We start from the raw sequence: 24,433 nt of genomic DNA on the forward strand, positions 1-24,433 counted from the left end.
TAAGAATTTTCCATTTGATCTATTACTATATTATTTTATGGAAGGAAATATGCAGTTGTATGTTTCAACACATTTTGTTTCAAATTATTACACACAATTAAATGCTCAATTAAGATATGGTAAAAAAAATTGGACTAACTTAAAGAGCAGTATTTGAGGCCCTGAAGTTGGAGAGTGGAACAGTTTTAACAATAAGTACCAATGTACCCTGCATCTAAGTACCAATGTCAAAAAGCGCTTACTTTCGGCGCTTGTTATCTACTTCGGTATAAGGGGTAGAATGTAAGACATAACTTCCAAATGTGCCTACTCGTCAATTATAGACTTATCCGAACCGCTCTATGTGCTAATGATGTTTGATTATTTTAATTCCCTACAATAGAACGCATAGTAATTTTGCGGGCCACCCCCATTTAGCTGTTTGGTTTGTACCTTCCATATTAGTTCTTAAAAACAAAATTATGAATATCTTTAAACCTGATACAGTTTACTGTATGCCCCTCCTTTGCAATCTCTGTTCGCTACATTATCCTGTTTTTCTTGGTCCAGTCTGGGAATTATATAACGTCTTGTGTACCTAATTAGTATCTATGTCTCCTCAAAACGGACTCACTGGCCCCTCGATGGGTTTCAGTCATAAAAATTGCACGTTGTGTCTGCTACTTGCTTTGTGGTTTAATTTTAAATGGTCACAGCCTCACCACTCGTTTGTTTCATCAAATAGTAATCACAGTCTGAATGATTCGTTATTACATTAGTGCACAGTTTCTCTGTTTTTGTTCCTTCAGCTACTGTAAATATGTCGTCCTAAAATATTAAGGAAAACTAATTTTGAATATCTAAAATAAACTAATTAGTTTGAATTCGTCACATTATTCTCATATCTGAGCAATATCCATACCAAATTTCGTTTAAATGTGTCTACTTGATTTTGTATGATTGAGTACCAAACATCTGAACATACCCATATCATATAAATACCTGAACATCTAATATAAAACTTCACAAAATTTCGCCTTTATAATAATAATAATACGATGTACAAAAATTGTATATTCTTTTGAGCCACTTAACATAGGTCATGTTTTGTTAAAATTAGTACTGTCATCAGTTTCTACATGAACCTTACATAAAATTCCATAGATAGGCGGAAATACTCAGAGCCTCTGTCATGGTTTATGTTTTAAATTGTATGTTTTTTATTTCGTCATTGCAAATTTGTATTTTGTATTGTTATAAAAGTTTGTTTATTCTAGATTATTTAATGTCGGTTGCTCAATGTGTGTGTGGAATAATTCCGTTCTTCATTTAGTGTGTTCTACCGCCGATAGACGGATTCGCTACTGGGCGGGAACTACAACTATACGTCCCAGGCATGGCCAATCGTACGTCTTGTCCCGGTTCCCGACAAGACGTGTACGGCTATAGCGCCGCATTTTGGGTGCGCCGCACAACCAAAATTTTGAAATCAAATTTTGAAATATTACAATACATATAATAAATCAATCAAATTATAAATACATGAGACGAGTATGTAGAGTGACCAGACATCTTGTAACAAAGTCTCGCGTAGAAATATTGTTACAAGGTGGATGCAAACACGTCATAATACTTGTAAATACAATTAAATGCTATGTTTTGTGGCATCGTATGATATTTTATTGGGCCGCCATAGTGTTGTAGTTATTTGATTAGAATGGGTGTAATAAGTTTAGTTGAGCTGGAGGAAATTCCTTGCATGAGCGTCGAGCGTCTGCCGCTAATGACTCGCCGACTGCACGCAATAACGCCCCGTCCTACCGCTGCAGTCTGAAGTCGCTGGACTCGTTTCAGTTTTATTGGTTAAAACTATTAAACAATGTTAGTTTAATTTGAAATGTTGTCATACTAAGAATGAGATTAGATCACACTTTAGTAAAATACTTGTTTGAGAAGAGATTGTCATTATCCTCACTCTTATTTTCTGATCATACAGACCGTCAATCTGATGTCTTATAGTCCAGTAGGAGTTAATTCTGCAAAAGAATCCCAAAAGCCAACGGCAAGATGTGCTACTTTTAAAAATTAAAAAGTTTCCTTAGCATGTACCAGGTGACCTGGCTCTGAGAGTACAAATCCCAATGTGTAAAAGAATTCCTCACATTCCTGAGACGGTTTTTTATGGAAGAGTACTGTGAATGATTCCTTTTTTATTGGTCTAAAATTATATTTATATAAAAATTGATGTGGTAAGAATTCATTCTGGAAGGTATGTATCGATTACCAAGACGAGCTAAGGACAAAGCACTTTCTCGCCTTTAATATGTTTTAGCTGCTTTGTAAATTTTTTGCACGCGAAACTGAACGTAACATTTACGAATAAAAGTATAGGCTACTTACCGCCTTAAACTACTAAAAACAAACCTTTAGAAATACATTTAGACTTCTATATGACTAAGCGCCAGAGAAGTCCTTTGAAGGCAGAACCAGCCATCGATATATTGGAGCCTGCAGGTGACGTGCAAATTCACGACTGAAAAAATCACTGATGAACTGCAAAAAAATCACCACGGTCTTAAGAGCCGGTTGTAATGGCGGCCATTTTTATTTTAACCCCATAGGAACAATGTTAACTTATGAACTTTTTCCGGCCTTAGTCGTAGAGTTATGGAAAATGCCTGGCTATTTTATTTTTTCGATATTTGTATTGGTCTTTCAGAAAAAAATCTTAATCCTCTATGTACCTCATCATTTATGAACTAAATAACCTTAAACTAAAATAAGGTAAAACAAGAAAATCTGTAAGCTTCTGGATGCGAATTAGTAGATTTTTTATTGTCACTTCTCATAACTAAGATAAAAAAATGACGACATAAAAGTGTGTAAGTGAGGTTCAACATTGTTCCTTTGGGGAAATGCTCAAAGTCGGTTCACTACAACCGGCTTCTTAAGTGCAACAAGCCGAAAGTATGATTAAAAGTGAGCTTGGTACTTTGGTATTATCTGTAGGCCCAAGCTGTCATATCTGCTACTCGCTATTACGAGATATAAGTAGGTTTAGAAAAGATTATCAAAAATGTGTTACTAGTAGTAGGTACTAAAGTTATAAACCTTTACAAGCGCTCATGTGATCTCAGCTTGAATACTATCTCGATGGATGTTTTCTTTTTCTGTGAGAAGCCCGCACTGATGACCAGGAGTATTTCCGATTGGTACTTTCCCGACCTCAGATCACGTACCAGATCGTCCAACGTGATCTAACGTCGGAAGAGAACTCCACGTCCCGCACTTCTGGCGAAAGAAGTAAATTACCCTTCGCGACAGTACCTAAATTCAAGCTCAGATAACGTGAGCGCTCGTAAATGTTATCTTCAACTTTTTATATTTATTATACGCAGGTATTTATTTAACAACTTATTATCCTAATAACTAATAGTAGACAGGGACAGAATGGCAACCGTATAATACCAAAGTACTGTGAACTTTTGTACTATTTTTAACCCCTTTACTACCCCTCTTTTCGGTCCCTTTCCCTCCACCAAACTAATCTGTCTGACGATTGATATTTTCTCAGAAGAAATATTTCTATTCATTGTTTAAAGCTCTAGGGGCGTTCTTATGCAATGTAAATTGACTCTTAGCTCTTGGGTTTGTTCTAAGTGACTGCTGACTGATAGATTACGAGTTAAATCCTTGGGGACTAGGTAGCTTTCAAGATGTTATATTAGATTAAAAATGATTAGTCAGTGTTTAAATGTGCACTATTGAGTTGGCATAGCAAAATAAAATGCTTGAATAGGACAAAAATGAATAATTAAAATAAGCAAATTATATTTTGTGTTCTTAAAAATCCAAGACTTTCAATGCTTTTGAAATCAATTATTTCAGATGTTTTAATATACATCATACAAATAATTGACACTTTACGTTTCAAAATGGAATCATTTAAGTTAATTAAATTATGTTTTGTTAGTATCCACCTTTGATCAGCTTAAAATATTTGCCAAATTTCGAATTATTTTCATTAACAGTCTTCGAGATGATGACAAATATAAACAGACAGGCAGACGGAGGACTAAGCGTTTTATGATAAACGTTCATAGAAACGTTGTTAGTTTTTGTGTAACACACAACAACGTTTCTATATATATTCCATTAAATTATTTTTATATATGGCATAATTACCTTATAATAGTCTAATAGCTCGCTTAGTAATATACAAATGCCATTAAATGTTATTGTATAGATGATGTAGAACAGGAAATTTTAAATTCCACTTATCCTAAAGTCACAGTAGTACACTCAGCCTTTTATTCCTGGCGGTGTTGGTATCCGTGCTGTATTCGCGGTTTGTAACAGCTCTTATGTTGAGACTAGTCACACACACAGACACATAAAATATATACCGTATGTATAATTTGTATACGTGGCAATAGCCTGATTTAATTTTCAATGACATTGAATCACAAAACGTTCGCCGGGTTATGTTTAATAAAAAATACATATTAAAAGTCGTTTGACGGATATTTGGCGTTCCAATCATGTGTTAGTTTGCTTATTTAAACACATATTTGACAGAAACGGTCTAATACAAAATAATTCAACTGTAAAAAGTGAGTGCTATGTGGTGGAGTGGTAACGTACTCGCCCGGCAAGTTATACCCGGGTTCGAGTTCCAGCGGAGCAAGCACTTTTTTCGATTCAAAGTTTATTGAAAATTTTGTGTGTGTGTGTGTGTGTGTGTGTGTGTGTGTGTGTGTGTGTGTGTGTGTGTGTGTGTGTGTGTGTATTGTGTATTTCTTGCTAACAACGGGTTTGGATAACTGTCAACTGTCCCCCAAGAAAGTATCTAAGGAACATTTAAGGCGGCCCATTTACAAACAGCCCCAAGTCGCTACTCTGGACAACTGTCATCTCTCGACATGAGTGGGGTGTTAATTACCGAAACGTGTAGCCGGTGTCAGGCACACGACCGGTGAGGTGCGAGGAGTCTGCGTGGATCGATACACATCACAGGGTAGCCCGCTCGCCGCACCGTGCCGAGGCCGCCATGTCCGCGTCCATCTGCTGCTTCTCCTGTGAGTCCCGCTGTCACCAGATCGTTCATAGTTTATAGGTTATGTTTTCTCCAATTCACTAATCAGCTGTGTTTTGTCTGTTCTCGGTACCGCCTGCTGTCGCCGTCCATCGCGCCAACAGCTGTAAGTAATCACTCAGTCGTTTAGTTGGCTAACCTGGTTGCATGACGTCATCTTCCCTGCAGTGTTTGTATACACGGCGTGACGTGTACGATTGCCGGCTCTCAGCCCGTAAACAAATCAAAATAATTACATATACACATTGCATAACACCGATGAAATTATTAAGTTCTTTAATGAAACAGTAATCCTTGTTTTTCCCCTAATGCACTGCTGTCCCCTAATCCATCACTCAAATAACATTTCCTTCGTGCATAACAAATGAACAATAAATCTGTGTTTATAGCTGCAATTTCAACTTGTTTTACGTGGATTAATCCTTTTATTTCATTATATAGCCCTTTATACTAATCCTCTTCGCATATTTTATGTTCGATCCATTGATTATGATTAAAAAATGTTTGTAACTCCACATCTTCAGGAATTAACATATCTAGGCCGCATACTTTTCAAACATACATTATATCATCCGCATATCATTTCGTTTTTGTTTGCATGGTAGCCTTTAATATTTAGGCCTACATGTATGGTCTTGAACTCAATACTTGTATATTTTATTATTTTAGTTCTCTGTTATATGTTTTGTAAACTGAGGGTATTTCCAGCAGAAAATAATGTCCCCCAGTTGAAATATTTTTCAGATACCATAGTATTAGTAGGAATGAATGAATGACGTTTATTCCAAGAATTTTTACAAGCAATCTTTGAAATAGGCAACCCTAATTCCATGGACAATAATGTACATATCTTAAGTCAAATAAACCAATTTTAAGATAAAAATAAAAAATAATAATATAACTTAATACAATACTGGAAGGCCTACATAGGCAAACCTGCCTGTACGTAGGCCTAGTTGTATCTAGCCCAATAAATGTCCTGGGTTTCAAACATACAAGTAAGTGTAGTTAAAACATATTTATTAAAAAGTTATAAGTAAACGTGAAATGGAGGGGGACAATGGAGCCGGGAAAACGCCAACATGCAATATGAGTACACGTGTGTCAAGCTGGTGTATCGTACCGTTGCAGGCGCCAGGCGGTCTCCGCAGTTATTCGCAGATATTACATTCGACCATCAAATGTTTTCCAAACCGAATAGAGATTGCGTTGCTTTCATTCATATATATTTACAGTATGTAAATTAAAATCTCGCTGATTCAATTTCAGTTTTTGTCAACTCATTTTACTTTGATTATAAAAGTTTTAATAAATTTAAAATTTGTACTATTTGATTTTATTTACAGATGGAAACTTTATTTGCTGTTGTGCAGTAAATGTATATGTATGGCATTTATATTTGTTAATAAAGTCAAATACTTTAGGCCTGGTTTAATGAATAAAACTTTTGAACGAAAATAACACTATTTCAATAGACATGAGAGCAGAAAACACATTGCTCACCAATATCTGTAGATTTCTCAAGGAAGATTCACAAAAAATGTGGATTCTATGTTCTACCAGTAAAAAGTGCCAAATATTGCAGTAAAGTGGGAATAATTGTTCTTCTCCTGTTAGTGATGATTTAACTTTCCCGTAACCAGGCTAAAAATAATAGGGCCGAACGACCTTTACTATTTTATTTTTCGTTTTTAAATTTTAAATTTTTAACCGTCATGCATGTCATTTAATACTGCTATCATTTGAAATGTATCTTGCCCTTTAATGTATATGTTCCAATTAATTCAGCATAAACCCTAAGGTTAGATGGTTACATTTTATTCCAGAAGTGCTCAACCTGTTCTAAACTATATTTCTGTAAATCAGGTTATTCAGCACTAACATTTTTAGAGCATTATAAAACTGGGATGGACATAACGAGTGATTTCCCAAAGGTCTGTGTTCTGCAGTGAGAGCGGCAGGCAGTTCTTTAGGCACAAGACAACACATACTCGCTGCATATCAGATAATTGTCAGCCCCAAGGTTGAATAGTAGGTGCCACAACCATTAGTGTCAACTAACTAAATTGCCTTTTAAAAAGAATTCTATACGATTATGAGATCACTTTGTAAATTTATTATTTTGGTTTTACATAGTTTTAGAACTCGTAAACGGGGCTTCATTGTAGTAAAATGTTACTGTCTATGTTCTATGTATTTTTGTTGTTGTAAAATCTAATTTTAACTACGCTATATCAAGTCTATGTTCGTCTGTCCATGCATATTTCTAAAAACTAGAAAAACCCTTAAATGTTTGTATAATTTGGGCATATGAAAGTAACAAGAGCATTCCGGAACATTTACATGTTGTATTAATAATATATTTCTTATGAAACTCTTATAACTCTTAAAGCAAATCCTAATTGTTTAGTAATTATCTGTTAATAAACCATTATCAATGCATATCAGTAAGCTTTATCCTGATATGGTATCACTAGATATAGGCCTATCACATCAGAAGATGTTGATATATCGCATTACTAATAGATGAGAATGGAAACTATGCCAGTTTTATCTAATCACTCCATAGTTACGTTAATAACTACTCGCAATAGTAATTCGGAATATGTAACAACAAGATTATTGGTTAATTAGTTACAATTTACCTACAATCTTTAAAAATAACGGGAACCCCTTTCATTATACCCGTTCAAGGCTAGATTCACTAAAATAATGTACGTACACAAAGATAGTATGCCAAACAACAAGTTTAGTTAAATAGAAACTAAACTGTAAAGTTGTAGAAAATTTAATAAAATCTTAGAGTTTCATAAGGTACAAACCACGAAGTTTTAATCGTGGCTTTGCTGAAAGTTACTAAATTCAATGTTTGATCTTTTTTATGACTACTGTTTCCTGTGTGAATAATCCAATTGTAGCTTCAATACGGGCACCCGCAGCTGAATGTCGAAATCTTGCTAAATAGCCTACTCCAGAGGTCAACTATGGCCATTGCAAGAATGATCTATTTTTGCGTCCTGTCTCATTTTACTGCATCAGATTCAGGACCAAGAATCATTCAAAGAATCACACTAGGTGTCCAATTATACTTTCAAGAAATAATACATGTTTGACCAACTTAAAATATCATTTACTCTGTAATTTCTTATTTTGAACAAATAAAATCTGGTATTAAAACGGTTTTGGATGGTAAGAATGTCTATGCCATTGATTGAACTAGACTTGTCACAAGTGAATTTCATTCAGTTGCTACACCAAGTATGTCATAGATTTATTAGTGCTGGTGTATCCCAATGTGAATTCCATAATTTGACATTTGGGGCCCCAAAATTAATCATTTTATACTTTACCCAGGATTGGAGGGGGAGAGGAGGTTTAGTTCAATATGCCCCTTTTGATTATTATGTTTTAAAAAGTTGCAATCTGTAGGTGTGGACCAAGTTAATAAGAAATTATTAAATGGATAGGCCAATCAAAGTTTCTTCCCACATTACTTTCATTGACATATGTCTATATATGTGTTATATATTAGGAACGGAATCATTTAGACTCATTAAATACGAGTTTTAATCACTGCCAAAGACAATCTGAACTTAGACGCCTCACCGACGCGACGGCTCGCTAGTGTGCAGCCATATGTGTCTCACCCGTGGTAGTTTCTAGGTCTCGCCGTAGGATGGCGCTGTGAACTCTGTTGCAGTGAGATTGTTTTGTTTTATGTTACCGGGGTTTAAGACAATTCGGATATTGGTTGAACTAATTAGTTGTAGGGCTCTAAATTATAGAGCGACAGTGAGTGCCGCTGTGTCGTTCTCGCCCATGAACCAATCTCGGCTATCAGGGATTTTTGAATGCCGGTTTTAGGATTCGGTAGAAGTAATCAATTCACATTTATTATTATAAAATCAACTTACTTGTTTCCAATTGAATTGAATTGAAGCTGTATGAAATATGAGTATTTATTATTAGGCTTTTTTTCAGAAGACTTTTATTATTTTTTCCGGCATTTGCGGTGGGGGCTACACGTCCGTCCCTGACGCCACCAGAATACATCACGGGTCGTCTTGCTAACATTGCCACGGATTGGTCAATGCAGTTGAATTGAACTTGGTTACGGTCTAGGTTGCCTCGACTGTGTCTAGTTTTGTTACCACAATCGCCAGGATGTGGTGGTCCTGCTTATCAGTTCTCTATCAGTCCTGGATGTAGATACAGCTCCTGTCGAAATGAACAATTACGCCGTTGTGTTGAAAAGAGTTCCGCACAGGCCCAGAGCTGTGCCCTTGAGTAGTCTCAGTTCCGTAAGTTCCGTAAGTAAGAAAAGTTTTGTATTTAAAATTACATATCTCGTTAAACTAATGGCCCAAAACTAAAAGGCAAGAGTTTAATGTTTCACATTGCTACTGATGGAACCAATAACATGGTGGTCAAACAACATGCTTGTATACTCTGAATGATACGTTTTTATTCTTTTGTTTCGTTTGTTTAAACTTATCCATTAAATATAGTTTGAGGTTGTCTTTTAACATTTTTAGAAGAGTGAATCGATCTTTAAAATAGTTTTCTTATGACATTTAAAATATATTTTCCATATCAATGGGAGGTGATTATTATATTATTTAATATATGTGCCACAAAAAGTGTAGTATCAAAATGATTTTATCATTTTATTTATTTAACTATGACAATCGTGAGGTGATAGATTTTGGTTACATTTTACATAAATACATTGCACCCACAGAGATGACTAATGTTGCATGATATTTATTCACACTTAATGAGTAATAGTATGATACATCAGTGTAACATGTAATAACAAATATGTGTTTTTAAGTACATTCTGTATTGCCGTAGTAGGATTACTTTGACTCAAGGGGAGGGTGTAAAGCCCAGAACTATAAGTGTATCACCTTCTGCATAGTCAAAACTTCACTTCAATCACGGAATCTTAAGATTGTGGTATTTATTTTTCTGGCAACTGGATATTCAGTCCTCCAAGTTTTGTGAAATTGAAGAACTTTACGGTGGTTAAATTTCGGACTAATCCTAGTGTATATAATAGACTACATTAATTTTTTATCATCGTAGAAAAGTGACTGGGAATAGTTTGAAGTCGGTCACAATAATGGGATGGTACGTAACTGAGTGGTGAATTGACTTGTGAGATTGTATTTCACTGAGGTTGGTCTGTAGGTGGGTTTGGTGTACTTGTCACAACTGCCAGAGAGTACGTGATATATGATACGTCCACTCTCCACTCGGTTATCTCTTGATTACTTATCTGAGAAGGAGTGGAAGCGATAAAGAATAGGAAAATATTAGCCGATAAGCAGTTTGAGAGTCTAATCCAACCCTCTGCTGAATTTTAACTATTTTATTTCCCGCGATGTGTTCGTTTTATAAATGTTTATTTATTGTGTTTAGCAGTTTAATTTGTATACAATATTTTCTGTATACACTAGTATAAAACACGACAATGTCCAAAAAGGTATATATATATATATATATATATATAAATTATATAGGCTATATATAAATTATATATATATATATATATATATATATATATATATATATATATATATATTGCGATTCAATGTTTATTGAAATTAAAATAAGGCTATTGCCATTTATACAATTTAATGTAAATAAAAGTCGTTTGACAGGTATTTGGTCTTCCGATCATATGTTAGTTTGCTTATTTAAAAAACGCATATGTGACAGATACGGCCAAATACAAAATAATTGAATCGGAAAAAGTAAGCGCTCTGTGGTGTAATGGTAGCACATTCACCCGGCAAGTGAGAGATCCGGGTTCGACTCCCGGCGGAGCAAGTACTTTTTGCGATTCAATGTTTATTGAAATTATATATATATATATATATATATATATATATATATATATATGTAATATTGTCCTATAAAATCGCAATTATCCAATTATTACACCACAAAATACAATATAATTAAACATCATATATGAATACTTAACCAAATTATTATTAATAATAAATAACTTAATAAAATCAAACACAATTAAAGAAATTTACTGCAACCTTATTTTTTTACAATTGATTTCTGTTTTTTTATGCGATCTTTTAAGTATACATATGGCTGAGATGATTTATTACATCTTTAGCAGACTTTATATCTCAATCGATACGATATGGCGTAATCATATCAATATTTGCTCGGTCTATTTCGTCTAAAAACTCATTTGAGCTAGATTTGTTTGTTTATCTTACTGAAATTTAAGTAATAAAATAAAGAAAGTTGTCAGAGTAAAAGAAATCGTTTACAAGGGCTGAGATTTCTACAAACGTGACAACGCCAAGACAAGTGTGCCGGTCTGGCGACTCGCCACTCAATTCCCGCACTTGTCGCTGTCACTGCCACTGCCACACAATGCGGCTGTTTAGCACGTCTGTCTGTTCTAACTGGCCACAAGTCAAAGTTGAATTTAGTTGTCAATGGCTAATTCTCTAGTAATACCTGGTTAAACCAGAACTTAACCTGTCGGTTGGTGCACATACAAGTAAATGGAGTGTAATTTGCAAGTGTATTCATTAAAATGTTCACACAGTTTCAAATCCTAGTTTTTTGTTCAGATAGTTATAGTCTGTTTGAAAGGTTTTCTCCTATGAGTGTGTAAGACATTCAAACAACGGAAGGTCTCATGCAGACTTTACTTTTCTTAAAGTAAAACTTGAACCAGCACGAGCAAAAATTGGATCCATCCGTGATTTCTTTAAAAGGCAGCAAACGCAATTTTTAAAACGCTATCGAAAGGACATTTTGATCAAGCGGCAGTAGGGTCGACCGATTTTAGATCCAGTCTGCAGTTAGTTAAACTTGGATTACATCACGTTTGAGGTATAAAATTGTTCAGAAACTGTATGCAAAACGTTTTTGGAACTGTTGGGAAACTTCTGTTCTTATAGCTGTATGTCTGTTATTAACAATTTGATTGCAACATTTTAATAATGCAGTTTATTTTTGAACGTAACTTTGAGCTTAACCTCCAAAATAATATTGTTTCAGAGTTTAAGGTGTGGTAATTAATAATTATTTTTTAATGTTATCAACGCTTATAATATTGTCATCTACATTTATATTTTTGTAGTTTTCAGTAAATGACAACGAAAAATATGCAGTTAATGTGAGTACATGTATTAATAGTAGTATTCGTTGTAGTATCTGATAAAAACTAAGTTTAAATTAATTTATTTTAGTGTACAGCTTATGAGACTTATATACTATATAAGCAATTTTTCTGACTATCTGTTTAAGCTTCCTCAACATTTTAATGTTTTATGTAAGTATTTAATTTACTGCATTTGTTATTGCATAGTATCAAGCGTGTTGGAATCGCAGCTATTCTAGGACTTGCTAGATATTGAAAATATGATTGTATATTACAATCGGCTTGGATATGTAAAATTGGTTTAGGAGATTCTATCATAGGATGATTGGAATAGGCTGATCTCCAAGAGGAGTACCTACAAATATAAGATTTAGATTTTTAATACTTTATTGGAATTTTTTATTGTTTTGAAACCTAGTCACCCCTGGACCATTGCCAGGATTCTACAATAAGTACTTGATACAGTTTCATTAAGCAAACATTCTTAAGAAACATAATACTTAATAAATATACCTCATAAAAATATTATATATTTTTATTCGATAAGAGGAATAAATATATTGATTTCTTTATTATTACTGTGTCCTTTTACAGCTGGTACCAAATTGTGAAGAAATTCCTAATATTTCACATTTTAAATATGTAACTTTATTGTCCTTTGTGATTTCAAGCTAGTTTCTTGGCTTCTTTAAATTTACGTCTTTAAAAGAGGAAATAATACTACGTCTTTGTCGAAAAAATCCTTTGAAATTCCTTTATCAATTTTGGTATTAAAAATTTAAGTAAAATAAACAGGAATCTAATAAATACAAACAAACCTCAGGGTTTCGAAATATTATTTTGCTATTTCCAAACTAATTTTTAAATTTTCACAGAAGTACACATGGGGTATAGTTTTAGTCATCATAATGTTTCGAAATTAATGATCAGGAGCCGAGGGCCAATCTGAAAACTAATTTTAAAATTTTAACGGAAGTACACGAGTGTAGTCTAATTTTCAGTCATCATAATGTTTCTAAAATAATAATCATTGTTTATGTGAGTCTGACGGTCGGTTTTAAGTGTATCAAGCCAGTAACATTATAATCCGTAAAATACGATTGTTTCTTACTTTTAACCCTTTTGACATCTTATTTTTGACCTCCACCTTAACCGGCGTGGTTTGAGATCAGTTTGTTCCCTAGGAAAATTCCACTATAGATATCAATATTACCATGTATGATTTTAAAGAGCAAATTGATCATCGGCTCATAGATTATAACTATAATACTCTATTGGTAATATTGGTTACATTACATTTTTTTATTCAAGCAAATGCTTTCATAAATAAAAGGTATCACATACAAGATAAACCCCTCCTTTACCCTTGTTTTGAGTGAATGATACAATGATTTCGTCGAACCTACAAGTATGGTATCTAGACAGTGTCAGATACCTAAAGTTTCATTCCTGTATCTGCATTATCAGATCAGTAGTTAATAATTTTGTCCAGTTAGAAGGGGCATATCGGCCGCACTGTGTGTCGCGTTCCTTACGCGTCCTTCGCGGTTATTACGTTCTTCTTTTCTTCGGAAAATTTTTAAAAATAAAAATAAATTATACAAATTTCTAGGTTTGATTCCCTGGAAATTTATCCTGTTAGACATGTAACGAAAGTTTAGCGCTCAAACAAAAAGCTTGTTGTGGACTTAATAAATTGAGATTTAGGTTGGCTGGAAGAAAAGAGGGACTTGACAATTGAATATTTTTTAACCCGTAAAGAAAAGAGAGGTTTTACAAAAACCCAGACAGATGGCCATTACTCGAATAAATGATATTATCGTCTATATAGTTAAATATGAATATTTCCTGGCTGTGTTTCTTAATTTCAATTTGAGAGATTTGTTTATTATTTTCTTGTCTTCGGTGTACTTCGTGGAGTAGGAAATATTTAGATTTTAAATGTTACAGATAAAGACGGGGGTGTACGTGTTATCGTTATGTCTCTGGTATCTTCTGGGTACCAAAACAGTAAAATTTTGTTAAAGATCGAAACTTTTTATGTTTTGTTGTAATATTTTCGTCTTTATAGTATGGATATAATACAGTTCCTATATGGATCAAGATCGTGGGTTTTATTGTCATTTGTTCAACGTCTTCCCAGTATCAAAACATTGAAATTATTTGGGAACCAAGCTACTGTTCGAGTTATCGTTTTATTTTCGCCATTTCGCAGATTGCGCTTCCAATACTAGTTTAGTTTGTATTGTTAACAATCTTTTAATTGCGTAGATTGTCGGATTATTTTTATAAAATATATATCAGATGCAGTAGCATAAGCGAAGGGAAATCCCGTGTCCTATACTTTTATATAGGTATATTTTTACTGGCGGTGCGGTCTATGTTGGCAGCACTGGCGCGAAGATAGCCGATCGCAGCCGACGTTGGCCGAGTGGTTGTCAGCAGGGCGCGGCGCGTCGGCGGGCGTCTCAGTTGTGTGATCGGCGGCGATGTGTTAAGATGAGTGCGACCAGTAACGGAGTGCCCGGCAAACCCGCGGTGTCGGCGGCTACCCCTGCGAGCTACCACTACACCAGCAGTACCAGCTTGTTGGCCGCGGCCAGCAAACCCACCCCGCCACCCACGTTACCAAAGTACTCGACAGGGTCACCAGCTAGTTACCGCCTGGCGGGGCTGGAGCGTCTAGCCAACAGGCAACGGCTCTTCGACCAGCCCACCTCCGGCACAGGGGCCGCAGCAGACCCCTTGGTGAGTACTGTCACCGACCGGGCTATATATAGTGGCCATCTGGTCGACAGGCACACGGCACACGTGCGTCTCCGACCGGCACACCCAGACTGTACCAATACATTCTTGAATCTGATACTCTCTGATGTGTCAATAGCGAGCAGAGAAATTATGAAAGATAAGAATGACGCAAACTGGAGTACCATTTCTGCAGTAATCTTATCAACCGCACCTCCAGATTATAATAAATTGGATCCTGGAACAGGAACGATAGCTGCGTCATCTCGGTTTTACAGTGCATGAGAAACTGAGTCAGTCGTGAGAATTTGTTCTGGGTAAATACGGTTGTCATGTCGATGGACTTCTAGGGGTTTTCAGAAGACAGTAGATAAAATTGTGAAACGAAAATGTATGTGTACACACTACTGTTATTTCTGGTTGTGTCATTCAAGTACACTATGTTAATCCGTGTATTTAATAGGTCTCTGTGTTTTATATGGTTACGTCAGACGCCTATATTAACCTATAATTGACGTCAACCTTAAAAGAAATTAGTTAATCCCGTTCAATTCAGTTGGAATTCATTATATAGTGGATGATAACCATCTCAATAATTTTCAAATCTGGTGGCGAAGATGAAGCACTGAAGGGTACTGCTGCAGTTTCATCAGCAATATTTGGCCCGTTGTTTTGTTTATGTTACATCTGCATGTTCTATGCAATGCAAATTTTAGCTCATGTATATTTTTAACAGGTTTTGTTTGACTTGAAACGCTCGTGTTGTAAACTCCAAATGTTATCAGACATGTAGTATATAATGTTCGTGTTTATGTCAGTGAATATTCTCACGTCGAGATCGTAGCTTTGTTGGTCCTCACGTCCGGGCTGATAAAGGACAATCACATAACGTGCAGCACTGGCGTTCTGGTCGCTATTGTTGTTTTTGTGTTATCGTTTCCAGATAGTGACAGTCCTACCAGAATATCGGTACAGCAATTCTAAAGTGCTTTTAAACTAAGTTTTTAAATCATTGGCCTTTGTGTTTCGAATAATAAGATCTGGAAATGTGCCATTCAAACGCTGTTCCCTAATACATCACAGAGCTACAGCATCTAGTGATAGCTACTTTTGTATGGTATGTACTTGTCCAGTGTGAAATCTGGTGATAAGTCGAATTTATATAACAATGTGCGAGTTTTGACATGTGATAAGAATCACATTGATGTGACATTCCAGTTGTAATCTAAGGTAGCCACATTTATATGACCCTCGCCCATTAGTTACATCTGGTGATAGTCTCACATGTATATGATGTTTGCTTTGTATGTTATGATATTCATCTAATTATAACCACTGCTGATTTCATCTATAGATGGTCCTTGTCACTACCGTGACAAAGGCATTTTCAGTCATATTTCCTGTAGTTAAATCTGATCGTGTAATGTGAAGGGAGATTACTCGTGATGTACACGGTGATAAATTATTAAATCACTATGTTGGATCATAGTCTCATTAGAATATTGTTATAAAATAAATGTAATGTAATGTATGAACAGTTAGGTGCACGGTTTGGATTTCTCAGTTGCAGTAAGGCACGCGAAAGCTTGTAAACTCAGTAAAAGATACAGTAGGAGTTGCCGGATGCGCCAGGGGGGGAGGGGAGAAGGCTGCTACTCCCAAGGCCATCCAGACGCCGGATGAATCATCCCGCCGTCGCCATCAGTGAATCGATACCCGTACCGAGGTTGACTCATGAATGTACGCCGCACCGTAACTAGGGGAGCTAGCCAGACCTACCCCTCTACCCCTACACCGGACAGCTGCTGCCAGGGGACACTACAAGTGTAGTCAGAGTAATGTTACCCTTGAAACTCCGAGTGCCAAATGTTTAAATGCCAATTAAAATAATCAGTGCTTGTGTTATCATTTGACATAATTTCGTCGATAACAATGATTTTAAAAGATAGTTGCGTCGGAAGATAGTTAATGGAAATGAAACACTATTGAAACCTTCTTTATTAATACTATGGTTGTTCTCCAAACTCAGCAGTGTAATATGTATAAATAATACTTTTGGTCGATTTCCCCACCTCTTATCTCATAACCTTAGCAACGTCTTTCTTGGATTAATATTTTTATTTCGTTCTTAGATCTGCAGTAGGGCGATTCTAAATCAAATCAACACACTCAATTTACTTCGCTATTTTAGATTTTTCCATATAGATTTGGTCATGTTTGGCACTAATGATTTACCAAGTGATGTTTTAGTTTCCGTAATTAATAAAGTTTCAATTTTTAATTTAAATGTCGAGAGTTTTGGTAAAAATTGTGCTTTTATAAACATTTGTCCCTTTTCTTGAATGTACAGTAATATAATAACTCAAATTGTACTGAAACATACTTTGGATTGCTACCACTTTTCTATGTGGTGCTGAAAAGTTAAATAATGGTTCTTATCTTACTGTTTACGAGTAATTTACAACCCATTACTACTTACTGGCTGCGCCCATTACTGTCGGTAATATTTTCACCTCAGTTGAGTTACCATTGAGATACGGTATAGACAAGGAAGGTTCGTCACAGTCTTTTCTGGGAAGTTCTAAACGACGAAACCGTGGCTCATGAAAGCACAGAGGAACGATTATATCGCTCGTAATATGATGAAAGGGCCGGGGAGCGGAGGGCGCCTATCCACTTCAACGGATTGACGCGATTTGGCGTGCTTCGGAGGGTGAATTAAAACAACTTGCTGCATCTGAATATAATTATTATTGACAGTTTTGTTACATTCAATAAATACGATTACACATATATAGACTCGTCTCTTCTCGTATAATTTGTGTGATTTACACAAATTTGAAAGATGTAAATTGATTTGGTGCTTACGCTATTAAATAAAATCGTACAGAAAAATGTAAACCTGAGTTTGAAAATAACAAATATTTAAACCGATTCCTCTTACATTAATCTTGGCTCAAAGAAACTCGAGAATTAGTAAAAACGAAGAAATTTGTTTTAATTTCACACATAATCTAGATTTTCTGGCGTACATTCTTTGATTACTCTTCTTAACGCATAAATTCACATTTAAATTATTGCTTAGCGTATTAATTCACATTTCAATTTTTGCCTCATATCTAACAATATATTTTAATTCTAAACAGATACAGTTTTCAAATTGTGATGAACATTAGAGTGAAGTAAACAACATGTAAACATTAGTAAATTGCTATGTAAGCAACTTTTGTGTATATTTTAAATCGTCTTCCCGTAAAAGGAAATACATGTATTGGCGTGAAGGGTTTTGTATGCAACGACAAAAATAAGTTAAAAATTGGGTTTACATTGTTGCTAATCAGAAGCCCATTAAAGGCGATAAATCCTTCTTCTTTGAGAAATGTTGTTTGCCATCAGCATCATGTATGTACCGTATACATGGTCAGTATTCTCATCAAAGGGCCTGATACGTATGTCATTTAGCATATTAATAACATTAAAATGGTCGGAAACTTATTGTTGATTTTAGCTTTATGTGGAACAAGCAAGTAACACTATATATTTCTTTATTTCCACCACCAGTCTTTCCATATTTAAAGGTGAACTAGTCGCCGCTGCGATAAACAAGTGATAAACAAACAGACAAAAATAAACAAATGATACATTTAAAAACCCCTAGCCGGCCGGAAAAACTCTGCAGACTTAGGCTCAGTTAGCACTGGCAAATAAAGTTGCGCCTGAATTGCGCAACGGCTGTCACATAATGTGGACAAGAATAAGGAATTTATCTCCGGTACTGTCGCAAGTATCGCTGGTTGTTGTTGCGACAGCCAAAGCAAACTGTATTCACACACTACAGTGATATCTCAGCATCGGTTATAATTGAAATTCTAATGTCCAACGCAAGGAGCAACACCGCTCGCGGTACGGATCTCTTTGCACAGTTTTACTGTCCGACACTGCTTTCCAATTGTCGTGTACAACTGTCCGACACAAGAGCGACACCGCTCGCGGTACGGATCTCTTTGCACAGTTTTACTGTCTGACACTGCTTTCCAATTGTCGTGTACAAATGTCCGACACAAGAGCGACACCGCCCGCGGTACGGATCTCTTTGCACAGTTTTACTCTCCGACACTGCTTTCCAATTGTACTAGCGCTAGTGGCGTACAAGTTTAAATAATATACGATTTAAATTTATAAAGGAAGTATTTTGGTATAAATTACATGTAATGAACTTTGTGTCTGTCCCACAATTTATATATATTGTGTCGTGTACAACTGTCCGACACAACAGCGACACCACTCGCGGTACGGATCTCTTTGCACAGTTGTACTGTTCGACACTGCTTTCCAATTGTCGTGTACAACTGTCCGACACAAGAGCGACACCGCTCGCGGTACGGATCTCTTTACACAGTTTTACTGTCTGACATTGCTCTCCAATTGTCGTGTACAACTGTCCGACACAAGAGCGACACCGCTCGCGGTACGGATCTCTTTACACAGTTTTACTGTCTGACATTGCTCTCCAATTGTCGTGTACAACTGTCCGACACAAGAGCGACACCGCTCGCGGTACGGATCTCTTTACACAGTTTTACTGTCTGACATTGCTCTCCAATTGTCGTGTACAACTGTCCGACACCGCTCGCGGTACGGATCTCTTTGCACAGTTTTACTCTCCGACACTGCTTTCCAATTGTCGTGTACAACTTTCCGACACAAGAGCGACACCGCTCGCGGTACGGATCTCTTTACACAGTTTTACTGTCTGACATTGCTCTCCAATTGTCGTGTACAACTGTATCGCGGTACGGATCTCGCGGTACGGATCCGTACAACTGTCTCGCGGTACGGATCTATTTGCACAGTTTTACTGTCCGACACTGCTTTCCTATCCTCGTGTACAACTGTCCGACACAAGAGCGACACCGCTCGCGGTACGGATCTCTTTACACAGTTTTACTGTCTGACATTGCTCTCCAATTGTCGTGTACAACTGTCTCGCGGTACAGATCTCGCGGTACGAATCCGTACAACTGTCTCGCGGTACGAATCCGTACAACTGTCTCGCGGTACGGATCCGTACAACTGTCTCGCGGTACGGATCTATTTGCACAGTTTTACTGTCCGACACTGCTTTCCAATTGTCGTGTACTACTGTCCGACACAAGAGCGACACCGCTCGCGGTACGGATCTCTTTACACAGTTTTACTGTCTGCCATTGCTCTCCAATTGTCGTGTACAACTGTCTCGCGGTACGGATCTATTTGCACAGTTTTACTGTCCGACACTGCTTTCCAATTGTCGTGTACTACTGTCCGACACAAGAGCGACACCGCTCGCGGTACGGATCTCTTTACACAGTTTTACTGTCTGCCATTGCTCTCCAATTGTCGTGTACAACTGTCTCGCGGTACGGATCCGTACAACTATCTCGCGGTACGGATCTATTTGCACTGTTTTACTGTCCGACACTGCTTTCCTATCCTCGTGTACAACTGTCCGACACAAGAGCGACACCGCTCGCGGTACGGATCTATTTGCGCAGTTTTACTGTCCGACACTGCTTTCCTATTCTCGTAAACAACTGTGTACGACGCTGGTCGCAACAGCGCTCGCTCGTGCTCTTGCACCAGTTTAGACTAGCATTTTTTACTGTCGTAAACTCAATTTTGTATTGAATACTTTGTAACTTCAGTCTATCGCCAATCTGTAGTCTACATGGACTATTAATGTAATAAGTGTTCCAGTTGAAGAATATGACAGTGTTTGCTAGTATGTACAGGCTGTGTGTGACTGATACTGTAGCTGCGTGTGAACAGGAACCGGGCGATGCGGTGTGCGGCCGGGCCGGGACTCAACAGGCTGTATGTTTCTGATCATGACGCGACGCGGCGCGGCGTTGCCATGGCGACATTGAACGCTCTACTATTGCACGTTACTACGTCGCATCTCATTACATCATCAATGGAAGGAGAGGCTTCTGATTTGTTTCTTATTCGGGTTTCAATGTCAGGTTTTCCCCTGGATACATGCAGAGAGGATTTTTAATTACGAGAGCCACGTTTTAGCTCTCCAAGCGTTAATTACCAACTCTAGCTGTAAATTTATTTTACTTAACTTTGAAGCCTATGTATAAAGTATACTAAAATTAATCTTTACTACTAAAATAATATAGTGTGTGTTTTTCCTTCACGAATGAACGATTATTGTCTTGAATTTGTTTCTTTAAAATAGCAATTTTGCAGTGTAGTTTACTCACAGCATATTGTAAACATTTGGAATAGTTGGACACGTTTATTAAAAATGTATGCTGTACAAATACAATATTTGTACTATTGATAAACACTTCGAGGCGTAGTAACACATTGATATAGGGTACACTCACAAGTAATGTTCCGGTTTTCTCTTTTCTTTCTACCTCTTATTGTGTAATAATCCTGACAAGATTAGATATTTATATATTATTATTGACTTTGATATCAGGCGCCGAATTATTTTAGAATTACCTCAAACCATATTACTTTCATCAGACAATATATCCGCAAATAAAACATGTGATTATCATGATTCTGTAGAAAACCACCAGCCTGATTGTGATCCATTGTACAATTCTGGTGATTCATGCGACACAATCAACCTTATTGAAGATAACCTTGCTAACATTGAAAACCTATCTAATTATGACCTTTCTGGTGATGAAATATGTGTTTTATCAAAAGGTCTCACTTTTTGTCCTACACCAAAATTTGATCAAATTAGTTTAGTCGAGGATACTTTAGATTTTGCGCGCAATGTTCGGATTAAACATTATTTTTCAACTTACGAATCTGAACCTTCAAATCTACCTGGGTGCTTGGAAAAATTTAAAGAGCAAAGCGACTGGGAGCCTCCACCTTTAATACCTGATCATCCCGTTGAACAATTTATTATTGTTATCCTCAAATTTGTCAAGCTCATCTTTCTAAAATTCGTTAAAATATAAGAATAATATAACAAAAAATGAAATGAAAGCTATTACATCGCTCAAAAACAATAACGATATTATTATTCTACCAGCAAACAAGGGTAACAAAATTGTAATTCAAAACATTAATGATTACTGTAACGAAGTACAGAGACAACTGGCTGATGATGAAACTTACCAACTAGTGCAGACAGATCCAACCAAAGAATTTAACTAAAACTAATCATAAAACGTGTTGGAACAACGAGGAAAAGACGAAGATTTATCACAGAGAACTATAAGCATACTAACACCAAAATTCCCCAGAACTCCAACATTTTATATACTTCCGAAAATTCATAAGAATGTCAGACCACCACTAGGACGTCGAATTGTTGCCAGTTATGGGAGCCCGACTGAAAGAATATCAGGTTACATTGACGACCAACTGCAGCCTTTTGTAAAACTACTTCCATCTTATGTTAAAAATACTAATGATTTTATTGTTAAACTCTCCCAAATTACCCAACCTTTATCAAAGAATTTAATCCTAGCCACAATTGATGTCACATCACTATACACCAACATCCCACATGATGAAGGCATAAACGCAACTAAACATTTCCTTTATACCAGATCCGCACATTCAAAGCCCTCTACTTCTTTCCTTTTAACACTAATAGAGTTTCATCCTAACAATGAACTGTTTTAAATTCAAAGATGATTTTTCTTTACAAATAAAAGGTACAGCCATGGGAACACGGATGGCACCCTCTTATGCAAATCTGTTTATGGGCTTCTTTGAACAAAATTTCTTAAATACCCAAAATAAACTTCCTCTGATCCGGTATCGTTACACAGATGATATTTTCTTGATGTGGCAACATGGTGAAGATCTCCTTAAAGATTTTCTATATTCCCTAAACAAATTTTCAACATTAAATTTCACTTGGAAATATTCCCACACAATCATTACCTTCCTAGATGTTGATGTGTTTTTAGAAGAGGGCTTTCTTAAAACAAAAATTCACATTAAAGATACCAACACTATGAATTACTTAAATTATACTAGTTGCCATCCTACACATGTAAAAAAGTATTCCAAAAATTTTAGCCATTCGAGCAAAGAATTTATGTAGCAAAGAGTCTGATTTCACAAATTATATTAACAAATTAACAAAAACATTTAAAAATTTAAATTATCCCGACAAACTTGTAAAAAATCAAATTAATAGGACAAAAATTTTTAATTACAACAAATCTTTTCCTCTAGATGAACCTCAATTTACTACAAAATTCTACCCCGGACTTAACAAAATAAACCCTATAATTAAAACTGCTTTCCATATTCTACAGTCATCATCGGAAACTAAAGATATATTTTCGAAACCACCTAGGGTCATCTTTAGAAGACCGTCAAATCTTAAAAATATGCTAGTCCAAACCAATCTTAAACACAAAAATCGAGAGAAAAATTTTAACGGTTGTAAACCCCGTCAAAAACCACGTTGTGGTACGTGCAAAATTATGTCCTCTAGTCAAAATTTAAGTAGTAACATAACCAATAAAACGTATCCAATTAAAGGAACAATAGATTGTAATTCAACTAATATAATATATCAGCTAAATTGTAATTTTTGTAATAAACAATATATTGGCCAAACCTCTAACCCTCTTCGTATCAGAATGACAGGTCACCGTTACAGTATTCTTCATGGAGATAATAAGCCCCTCGCTGTACATTCCAGGGAACATAATCAGGACAAAATTGAAAACTGTTATAAATTAAAAGGCATCAGTAATGTTCCATTGCATGCCAACGAAAATATAAATAGGTTTAATTTGAGAAGGAGCGAAACTGCTCATCACCTTGTTTTAAGATCAAAATTTCCTTTAGGTTTGAACATTCGTTAATTTCTAAATTTTATTACTCTTTGGTATTTCTGATGAAACATCAGCTGTGAGGTATTTTCCTCTGTTTATTATTCTATTTCAGTTCTTTTTCTTGTTTATATTATTTTAGTTAGTTTAATTATTTAATTTTGTAAATATTTATACACTATTTGTTATCTGAAGAAGTATGCTGACATACGAAAATTCATATAAAGAGTTTACCAATATTTGGTTTTTTATTTTTACGTGGTATATATATATATATATATATATATATATATATATATATATATCTATATAATGTAACATCTATATGTGTAACATAGTTAGCCTACTACTTTTGACTGTAAATAAGTAGCCTACAATCGGTGGTGCATAATAATAATGTATTGTTATTTTATACATCCTTGAGCGCAACAGAAGGTTTTTGTATTTTCCACTTCAATAAGTGAGTTATGACAAAGAAATGAAATGTTGATACTCAAGTACATGACTGGAGTAGTGTTACAATTCAACTATTAGGCGAATCTGAAGCTGTTTACAGAGTTCGGAAGACACTATATTTACCTCAAGATGTTGCATTGTTTATTTTTTAAACGGCTGATTCCAACATTTCCTACATTATATTCACTCTAAATAAACGTT

General features: G+C 35.8%; 1 protein-coding gene across 7 annotated transcripts in view; it reads left to right on the forward strand.

The window, feature by feature from the left end:
- LOC124354817 (septin-7-like) overlaps nt 1–24,433 on the forward strand; it is a 122,758-nt gene that overhangs the window by 17,500 nt on the left and 80,825 nt on the right. For 2 of the 7 annotated variants that reach the window (XM_046805550.1, XM_046805549.1), the window contains exon 1: nt 14,682–14,966. The exons of 1 other annotated variant lie outside the window; for it this stretch is intronic. In XM_046805550.1, coding sequence (XP_046661506.1) covers nt 14,718–14,966 — 249 coding nt within the window. In that variant the 5' untranslated portion in view covers nt 14,682–14,717. Of the gene's footprint in view, nt 1–4,939; nt 5,058–5,123; nt 5,126–9,285; nt 9,385–12,197; nt 12,234–14,679; nt 14,967–24,433 lie in introns of those variants that run through there. 4 more of the 7 variants (XM_046805558.1, XM_046805554.1, XM_046805552.1 and 1 more) reach the window with 4 other exon arrangements.

Source organism: Homalodisca vitripennis, chromosome 2 (genome assembly GCF_021130785.1).
Source record: "Homalodisca vitripennis isolate AUS2020 chromosome 2, UT_GWSS_2.1, whole genome shotgun sequence".
In the NCBI taxonomy this organism is placed as follows: Eukaryota; Metazoa; Arthropoda; class Insecta; order Hemiptera; family Cicadellidae; genus Homalodisca; species Homalodisca vitripennis.